The sequence below is a fragment of the Tasmannia lanceolata genome, unplaced genomic scaffold (genome assembly GCF_043159265.1).
Source record: "Tasmannia lanceolata isolate RefF3 unplaced genomic scaffold, GAP_Taslan_0.1 ptg000004l, whole genome shotgun sequence".
NCBI lineage: Eukaryota > Viridiplantae > Streptophyta > Magnoliopsida > Canellales > Winteraceae > Tasmannia > Tasmannia lanceolata.
In genome coordinates, this window is record NW_027518681.1 from 4,817,717 (window position 1) to 4,827,678 (window position 9,962).

Genomic DNA, 9,962 nt, shown 5'->3' on the forward strand with positions numbered 1-9,962 from the left:
CGGTCGAGTAGAAAAATACAAAACTACGAATGCTAGTTGTAGAGGAAAGGGACGTGTCTTCATCTACCAATCAGAATTAATGTAGTACACACGTTGTTCAATTATATGACCCCACCATCAATAATGATTATCAGAGCATCATTTTGGAACTGCCAGAACCAGAAATCAGCATGGCATCCTATTCTGTTTGCCGGCAAACTACGCCTGTTTGGTTGCCGAAGGCTAGAAGATTGGGAAAGTAGAAGGAAACCTCCTTTTCTAGTCAAACGCCAGTTTGGTTGATGCTGATATTTTGGGCATCTTTCAAAGCAAGTTTGGTTGCCAAATTTGCAGTTCTGTTTGACTCCTAAACATCATGATTAGCTTTTATCCTTGATGTGATAAAAATAAGGTAACAGTAGGATTGTGCCACGTGTCCTGTGATTATCTATGAGGATTCTCCATCATCATTATTAACCCCTTATCATTAGGGATAGTTTGCCTGCAAACTACGCAAACTACGCTACTGGGCCCTTGTGGTAACCTCAATATCACCCAATGGCCGGATCTTGAATGGCTCCTTCAAATGATCAAAAGAATCCACGTGGCACATAAAGATAAAAAAGATTACATGCAACTAATATATAAGGAAACATGCAAAAGAGATAGAGATACACAATAATACATAGCAAAATAAAGAGCATTCTCTCCTATCTCCTGGACACGAAACAAAAACCATAGAAAGGATTACTCCGTATAAGAACAACTTTGATTGTCCAACAAGCTTGGTTCTGCTACAGAAATGAAGAGGAAAGGTGCTTGACGCCTACATTCTCCTTCCCCCAGACCTTACACTCGTCTTCAATTACTCGATACCCAGAAAGAACTCGTAGATGAGCTTGGTAACTCAGTTATCCTCGCCATTATCTTGTTGATTTATTTATCTCGTTGAGTTGGAAGCTGGCTTGGGTGTCAAAGTGGTTGTCCGGGACCAAACCCGGACCCCCCGACCCCTTTATCTGTGGGTGTAGATTTGCAGCGGAGATTCTTTACTAGCCGCACGATCACGGATCCAGGTTTTGGCATCATCAATCCTGAAATGTTTCCTATCATAATCTTGCAACCAAATTTCTCCATTTTGGTGGAATTTCACAATTTTTGTGGAATTTGAGTGGAAGAATAGAATAAATGGTCTTGTCTTACTCTCTCTCTCTCTCTCTCTCTCTCTCTCTCTCTCTCTCTCTCTCTCTCTCTCTCTCTCTCTCTCTCTCGCTCTCGCTCTCTCTCTCTTCCATTCCTTGTTATGGTAATGACACCCCTACATCTTCCACTGATCTTATAAAGGATTGCCGCGCAACTAAACACTACTTACCATTCTTCCACTATTCTTCTATACACTTTCATGCTTGTCTATTCCCCCTTTCTCCCCTTTGACTTCTTATTCTACCAATCTCCTGGCCATCATTTAGCAACCAAACAGACTAATCAAATTAATTTAAGCGGAAATCTCTCTCTCTCTCTCTCTCTCTCTCTCTCTCTCTCTCTCTCTCTCCCGAGCCACCCCTGTTGAAGGTCGTGTCCCGTAGTCTTTAGTTTCCAATGGATACCAGTGGCTCCATTACTTACTTCTGTCGAATGACAAAAACAACTTCGAATTTGTAGAGATGCTTTGAATGGATATTAAGAGAGATGTCGGTGATCATCAGGCAGTACGAGAGGTCAAGCCACGGGATAGACATGTAGTAATTGACTAATTGAGGATCGTGCTGTGAAAGTTCCCTTGTCTCCCAAGATACCACAATGGTAACAAACGAATTAGGAAAGTGAGTTTAGGGTTTCTTTAAAACCTACGATTCGTTATTTTAACAGGGGGAAATGATATCCCCCCTAGACGGATAAAATCCCCCCCCCCCTAACAATTTATGTGAGAATGGTTCACTGCTTGAGGATAAATTTACGCCCTTTAATTTTTTTCTTTGCCTTTAAAACTTAACGAATAACGTTAAAAGGGGGGATTTATCTGTCAAAGGGGAAAATATCATTCCCCTTTAATAGGTGGCATGAGAATGTGGGAAGTAGAGAGAGAGAGAGAGAGAGAGAGAGAGAGAGTAAAGATGAGTGATATTTCTTAAGTTTATCTTGTGGGTTTTCTTATCGGGTTTTCTCTTGCGATACTCTCGGTTGGTGTTAAGTACGTTACCGATATGCCAAAAGCTCCAGATCTGACGGAACGCGTTGGACAAGGCCCTCTCAACCTGTCCCACACTAGGCTGGGGTCCACTTAGTCTGATACCTAGGCAAGCCCCCACTTAGGACTGTAACAGTTATAGTCGTGGGTTTAGAAGCAAGGAAAGGGTTGTTGGCTTGTGGGTTTTGGGTTCAATCCATTGTAATCTTTGTATATTGTTTTTCTCATAGTGGAAAATTGTGTTCTCGCTCGGGTTGTAGGCATTGGCCAAACCGCATAAAATTTCAATGTTCGTCTTGTGGCTTGTTTTCTTGGTTTTTTTCTTATTTCCTTAATCTGTGCATGATCGTATCGTAATTGCCCGAGGAATTTCACAACAAGTGGTATTAGAGCTCAAGTTGGAGCGATCGTCGAGGTCGGGTGGAGTGATTATTGGTGCTGTGGTTGGACAGTTAGATCAACCCCAATAGTAGAAAGACTGTCCAAGAAATTTTCATTCAAGGTGGTACGGTAGTGGTGAATCGATGCTTGATTAGTTTTGAAATAACACTCATCTTGAAAAAATATCGCCGCCATAATATGAGAGAAATGGTGAAGGGATGCCTAATTATTTTTCAAAATAAGAGTTATCTTGAAAAAACTTGAAATGACCCCCAAAAAAAAAAAAAAAAACTATACTGCGTAGGGTTGGGTTTATGAATCTTTGGGGCCGTGTTTGCCTGCCAAATTTTTTTTTTTATGATAAATTGATGTCTACAATGGTGAGAGAGGGGTAGCATAGTGGGAGGAGGAGAGATATCTTAGAGCGCACAATTGAGATGCGCCTGATAAGTTGCTAAAAATCAGGAAAAAGTTGATCTGATTTTGGGTAGAGTCTTTGCTTTCACCATTTCTCATCACTAGTTTCCTTTTATTTATGTTTCCCGATTTTTAGCCACTTCACCCTCATCTTGACTCGGAGACACTGATTTATCATGAAAAAAAAAAGAATCATGGTAGCCAAAAATGCCCTTGTTTTACTTAAAAAAAACCCGCTTCGACCCCAAGATAGTTTATCATGTAGGGTAGGATTATGGAAAACCCGGCCCGCCCAACCCGAGTTGTAACCCTAAAAGAAAGTTTGGTTTTTGGGCAGGTAAGCTGGGATCGAACCTGCGACCTCAAGTTGAAATACAAAGCCCTCAACAATTGAGCTACAGGCCCATCCCCGACCCTAAACAAAAATTTGTCGTAAAGAAAGTGAAGGGGGTGGGCCATGGTTAAAATTGAGGTGCATTTATCACCAGCCTACAAATTACCAACAAAGGATGAGCCGAGCAGGCTGTTATGCTCGGGCCGAACATCGTACAACCCCTCCCTTTATGAACATCTGAAAAGTGAAAACCCTAAACCTCACTTCTCGCTCCTCTCTTGTTTTTTTTCGCCGCCGTACCACCTTCAAGGTTAGGGTTTTTTTTTTACCCCCTTTATTAGCTTTCTCTGGTTCTTTTTTCTCTCGATTTGATCCTTTCTTCCATCTCGGATCTTTTCTTGTTTGAGATCTGTTGATAAACTTTCGAACTGTTTGTTTCGTCGCACATTTCGGCTTCAAAATAAAGTGTTTTCTTTGCATTATGCGTTTCTCTCAACTGTTATTATTAGATCTAGACGAGACGGTTTTAAGGGCATTATTTTGTGGCATCTTTATATTTACCTTTTCATTTGATGAAAGTAGATTAGAATACATGGGGTTGCAGTTTGTCTTTGATAATCTTCATTGCTTATAGCCTATGTCTTTTATGATATGTTTTATTCTTGGGTATATTTGGATTTCTAGCTGATATTAAAGGAATATATCATAGATGAAATCATAGTTGCCGGAAACTCCTTGGGCTGGTGGCAAACCCGTTTCCCCTAAAACACGTTTCTCGCGGTTGGGAAACTCGTTTCTCCTAAAATGAGGGAAACACGTTTAGGAAACGTTTCCAAAACATGATACAAAATTGGATAAATGTTTATGAAACACATGGAAAACATATGGAAAACATGTAAATAATGTGTAAACGCGTGATAAATGTATGCAGCACTCGTAGAAAACACATATGAAACGTGTAGGAAACATGTGTGGAACTTACGAAAATCATTTTGGGAAAAACACATCATTTCGTAAGACGTTTCTCGTACGATTTTTCTATCGTTTCTCGTTTCTCCTGTATTTTTTTTCATGTGTTTCACGTATCGTTTCCCGAATTCGTTTCCCACCAGGTAACTATGGATGAAATAATGGATTAGCAGTGCTTTATCTTCCATTTCCTAGCAGGCAGATGTTGCCCATTTTGCAAAGGTGTCTTGCTGATTGGAAATATTGTATCTTTAGTTTATTTATAAAAAAATAATATTGTATCTTTAGTGCTCAAATTCGTCTATTCAGTTTCTACTGTACTGTTTTTAGAGGGATGAGCTTTTTTATTTGAGTTTTTATTTCTTTTTTTGAATGGTGTGCTTCTTCCAATTTTTGCTCTAACAAGTTGGAAAGGGACATGACATATCCTTGTCAATAAGTATCGAAATGAGCATGTATGGAGTATAACTATGGATGATTATGGTGTTTTTTTTTATAAAGAAGGCCAAATACGTTAGAAAGAATGCTAATAAGAGTGCAGGAATGAGGAGTGCCAAAATACAAAAAACAGATAATTGAGAGAAAATGGGGTTTAACCAGGAATAGGGAAAATCCTGATTGTAAAAACACTAGATACAATCAGGATTACCTGGTAGATCCAGATTTAGGCTACTCACCTGTCATGATGTTAATGAGGCGGAGACTAAGATCAAATCCAATCTCCATGTTGGCAGAGATGTCTATAATGTGCGTGATGAAGTTGGAAAGTCTACAAGGACCATTACTTTTTTTTTAAGCCCAAGCTATGATATTAGATGAATCACCTGCAGTCAAAATTTTGCTTCAGAGAGTTTGTGACAATCTCTCCCCACTTATCAAGGGTTTTGGAAACGGAGAAGGACCAGTTAGGATAATGCACTTTGGCCCAAAGAATGACATAGGAGGATAAATGGTGAATGGACACAATCATTATTTTTAGCAAGGACTCGAAATCATAGATCAAGCTACTGCCTTTGACTTTTGAAGGGCATTTAGTGTGGAACGGCGGGACTCCCCTAATGTGATGTGGTGGATGTGGTCCAATAGTGATTTTCCTTGGAGGTTAGTGATGTATGCCCAATTATGGTGCTTGTTGTTGTTGGCTTTTCTTTGTTTTTTCCTCGACGAGCCCAATTATTGTTTTGCTTTTTTCCCTTACTAAATTTCTTTCCCATTCAAAGAAAAGAAGTGTTGCTTAGCATTTCATTTTGTAATTTCCATGTGGCAACAATATTTGTTTGAGGGAAAACCTTATCACATTCAACAAGTGATCTGGTGAATTCTTTTGGAATGGTGCAACCAACTGCTAGTAAAACACTCTTGGATGTTCTTCTAGATCCTTCTCCCGACACCAAGAGAACCAATTGTCCATGGTTTTGATATCCCGTAGTTTCCTTTAGACGTGGGTTTTCAGTGAATGCATTAACTTCTGTGTTGAGCTTAGTTGTAAAATTCGTTTCATTTGGGCGACCGGAATGGAGTGTTTCGGTTATTTCATTCGAAACTTTTCGTTCCGCTAGGACCAGGGAATTTTTTTAAATAGTTAAAAATATAAAAAAAAATCCAAAAAAATCAGAAGTTGTTAAAAATATAAGAAACAATTAAATGAACATATGAGATATTTAGAGACCAAAATATGAGATTTTTTTAACAGACTTTTGGGATTTAATAATGTTCGGACATGATAGAGTTTATGATTTTTTAAAATTAGAAAAATACCCCATCGTTTTGTAAGTTGGGATCTTGACCCGGGCAGGTTTTTTCGAATTTTGTACTGGAATTGGAAATTTAACTTTTTATCCTTTTAGAATTGGGTCTTGAAACTATTTTTAATGAATCCAAATGTGGGGGTATTCCCTTCTTTAAATATAAATCTTAAGTAAATGGATACTAAGAAGAGGAAAGAAGAGAAGAGAACCGATAAGAGACAAGGAGAGTAGAAGAAAAAAACTATATTTATCAAATTCCGGACAAAATGGGGAATTTCGCCCATTTCGTCCGAAGTGGACAAAACGGACCGAAATCTGGAATGAAGTGGAATGTATGGTCATTTTGTTCCAGATCTCGGTCCCGACCAAAAAATTTTGCCCATTTCGGGGGAAACAAAATGAATTTTACAACTTCGGTGCTGAGGAAAAGGTGAGATCAGTGAACTCGTTTCTCTCTCATGCCCGGGGCTTTAGTATTATGGTTTCATTATGAATTGAAATGTTAAATATAAGATATTTACATTGTTTTGAGAGGGGATTGAGATCATAAATCCATAGATATATTTATATCCTAAGAACACAGCTTTCATACAAATTTGTATATCGATTAGCAGAAAGTTAAGAAAATTTTATACGAAGGTTTTCCACTTTTATCTAGAGATAATAGAAGAAAGGCCACATATATGTTAAAGATCTTGGCAAGACATTTTGAATTTCCTCTGGTATAACTTCCATGTCCTCTAAGTAATAATCCCATTATTATTTTTTGAATGGCAATACTGCCATTATTTGTATGTCTGTTTTTCGTCTAGTTTATGAGGTGTAGCATGTGTTTCAGAAGGTTCCACAACTTTAACATCCCATTCAAGAAATACTAAGAACAATGCTTTGGTTTTGCATATGAAGGGTGATTTGGTAGGTCATTCTTCACTTGTTTGGTAATGTAATTTCAACTGAACTTTGGAATGACAATTGGGTGCAACCTTTTTTTTAATTATCAATCACTTAAACGACTAGTAGTGGCTGTGAAAATCTTAGGTTGCTTGTGTAAATGGTACTCATCCCTCACCATTCAAAAAAAAGGTACTCATCCCTCAAGTAACCTTCTGTCTCCCTCTCCCTCATACAGTATATACATATTAATGGAAGTCTTTCTTTATTGACCATAAGACAGTTGATAATGTGCAATATTAGTAATATTCTCATGACACTGCCACTTGGCTTCTTCCAAGGAACCGAATAATCTGGATACTTAATGATAGCCCCACCGAATACTGCATTGTTATGGTCATGCCACCCCCAATCTTATTCCATTGACGCAACAATATTAAAAGGACAGATTTGCAAACCTTCCCAAGCTCGGGACAGATTTGAAAACCTTCCGAAGCTGGAGCCTTCTGCTGTTAAAGGATAGGTATCGCAAAAAACACAATATGGCAAAAAACTGAGTGGCCAATGCCTCAACACCAGCTTGCCTTAGGTTGTCAATAGGGATAAACTGTTTTGTTCCCATCTTCCTGTAAAAGCCTTGGTGCAACAGTAAGGTTGCTCCATTGTGACGGGGTAAGGCTGCGTACATCCAGCCCTCCCCAGACCCGCAATGGTGGGAGCCTCATTCACTGGGCCACCCTTCCTGTAAAAGCACTTATCATTTCCACATCTGATCTCGTTGCCATTGTTTGCACTTTGCAGTAAGAAGGATGGTGAGAGTCAGTGTTTTGAATGATGCTCTGAAAAGCATGTACAATGCTGAGAAGCGAGGAAAAAGACAAGTCATGATCAGGCCATCGTCGAAAGTGATTATTAAGTTCCTTCTGGTTATGCAGAAGCACGGTCCGCACTCTAATCATCTCTCTGTTTCCTTGTGTTTGTTTCTTGCCTTTGCCCAACGAATATTTATTTTTCTACCTTTTCTGGTCCTACAGGTTATATCGGAGAGTTCGAGTATGTTGATGATCACCGGTCCGGTAAAATAGTCGTGGAACTAAATGGAAGATTAAACAAATGTGGGGTTATCAGTCCTCGCTTTGATGTTGGTGTCAAAGAGATTGAGCCCTGGACTGCTAGATTGCTCCCTTCTAGACAGGTAAGCTAAAACCTCATTAATTATTATTCCAGAAGCTATTGTAAATAAGATTAGTTATTCTTGATGCTGGGTTTAGACCATAATTTCTTATAACTGAAAAATCATGTAGTTTGGCTATATTGTGCTGACGACATCTGCGGGCATCATGGATCATGAGGAGGCCAGGCGAAAAAATGTTGGCGGTAAAGTATTGGGTTTCTTTTACTAGATGGAGTTTTTGGTGAGATTGGATTTGAATATCTATTGTTCCTTTGGAACTTCAAGCATCGGATTTGTTTTATGGTTATCATGGATTGGAAAGTAATAGGTGTTTGTCATCTTAAGCTTAGATTTTATTTTTCTACTATTTCTGAAATCATCTGTTAAAGATGTACCTAGTTGTCTATGGAGTTCCTCGTGTCCTTTTGGGCATAAAATGGAAAAATGCATGCAATGGAAAACCATGTAATGGATTCAGATTTGAAATGGTCGATGGTGATCTATTCCTTGAAAATTAAAACTTAATGATTTGCTTGTAATTTGCCTGTTTAAAAGTAGAAGTGGGCTTTCCCGTCCATATATGTGTAGATAGCTCAATTATACTGATACGCGGAACCCTGATTAGGAAACCTTTTCAGCAGATCTATTGTTCGTTAGATTATAAGCAAACACCGCTTGTGACAGTATCAATACAACAATTTTTGTTCTTGCCCACCAAGCTTCTCAGCAAGTTTCCCAATGATCCATAAACACCTCCTTCTGGCTGTCTGTTCGTGGAGGATGAGAACTGTTATATTATAGTCTACTCTTCATTTTTCATCATGATTCCCTCCAAAAATGACTAAATCTCCAATTATGATCCCATGTAATTGTCTCTATGTTCACGACTTGCATTACAAGTTTTGTTTTGTGTGACACTGTGCAAAATGTGTCACTTGAGAAAAGCAATAAACCACACAACAAAGATGGAGTCTGTATCTCTTGCGGTTCTAGAAAGATCTAAGATAAAGTCTACATGCCAACATCCTCCCATGGGGCTTTAGGAAGTGTCAAGGGCATGTAAGGAATCACGTTCTGTGTTCCTTCGAGTTATGGCAAGTTCGACATCTCCACGTCTCTACATAACTTCAATCAATAAAAATATATTATAAATTCAACCAATACAAATATTTTTCTACCGTGGCTATGGTCTTATTGCAACTAATATGGCCATCATACCACCATCATGCCATTTGCCCACAACAGCCTCTCTAAGTGAGCAATCTGGAACATCTAACTAACTACAATCGAAGAGAAAGCCATCATGCATAAGGAGGTACTTATTCCAAGAGCCATTTTGATCACATTCTCTCCATATATGACCAAAGTCAAGATCACCACCATATAATTCTCCAAAAATCTCAAATCCAATTACCTTAACATGCACTATTTTAGTACCACTGTGATGCGACTCAAAGCATCCACAACTTTATTGTTGCTACCTGCCCTATGTCGGATAACAAAGCTAAACTCCTATATACATACTCCAGTAGGTTGGCCATTGATATACTTCAAATCTTCAATAGCTGATGGTCAAAATAATGGCTAAACTCTCGCTGTATCAAGTAATGCCTCCAATCAATGATTGAACAATCACATATAACTCATCATTGGAATCTATCATTTAACTTCTCGTTAATCTCTGGGTCCCTACCGACATTGGGGTGCGAAAGCATGGGGAGCGAACCGGATTAGATACCCGGGTAGTCCATGCCGTAAACGATGAGTGTTCACCCTTGGCCTACGTGGATCAGGGGCCAGCTAAAGCGTGAAACACTCCGCCTGGGGAGTACGGTCGCAAGACCGAAACTCAAAGGAATTGATGGGGGCCTGCACAAGTGG

At 39.0% G+C, this 9,962-nt stretch overlaps 1 protein-coding gene across 1 annotated transcript; it reads left to right on the plus strand.

The window, feature by feature from the left end:
• The first annotated feature begins 3,407 nt into the window (after positions 1-3,407).
• Positions 3,408-8,620, plus strand: LOC143876094 (small ribosomal subunit protein uS8-like). Its single transcript, XM_077377729.1, has 4 exons — positions 3,408-3,609; positions 7,709-7,849; positions 7,942-8,102; positions 8,212-8,620. Exons 1-4 carry the CDS (start codon positions 3,423-3,425, stop codon positions 8,308-8,310), a joined length of 588 nt encoding a protein of 195 aa, XP_077233844.1. The 5' UTR covers positions 3,408-3,422; the 3' UTR covers positions 8,311-8,620.
• Positions 8,621-9,962: the final 1,342 nt, after the last annotated feature.

Excerpts from the sequence above, each read along its gene's own strand:
- LOC143876094 (XM_077377729.1), top strand. The coding sequence starts at position 3,423 with ATGGTTAAAATTGAGGTGCATTTATCACCAGCCTACAAATTACCAACA. Across the intron at positions 3,610-7,708 it reads GCCGCCGTACCACCTTCAAG|TAAGAAGGATGGTGAGAGTC; the intron begins GTTAGGGTTTTT and ends TGCACTTTGCAG. Across the intron at positions 7,850-7,941 it reads TCTGGTTATGCAGAAGCACG|GTTATATCGGAGAGTTCGAG; the intron begins GTCCGCACTCTA and ends CTGGTCCTACAG.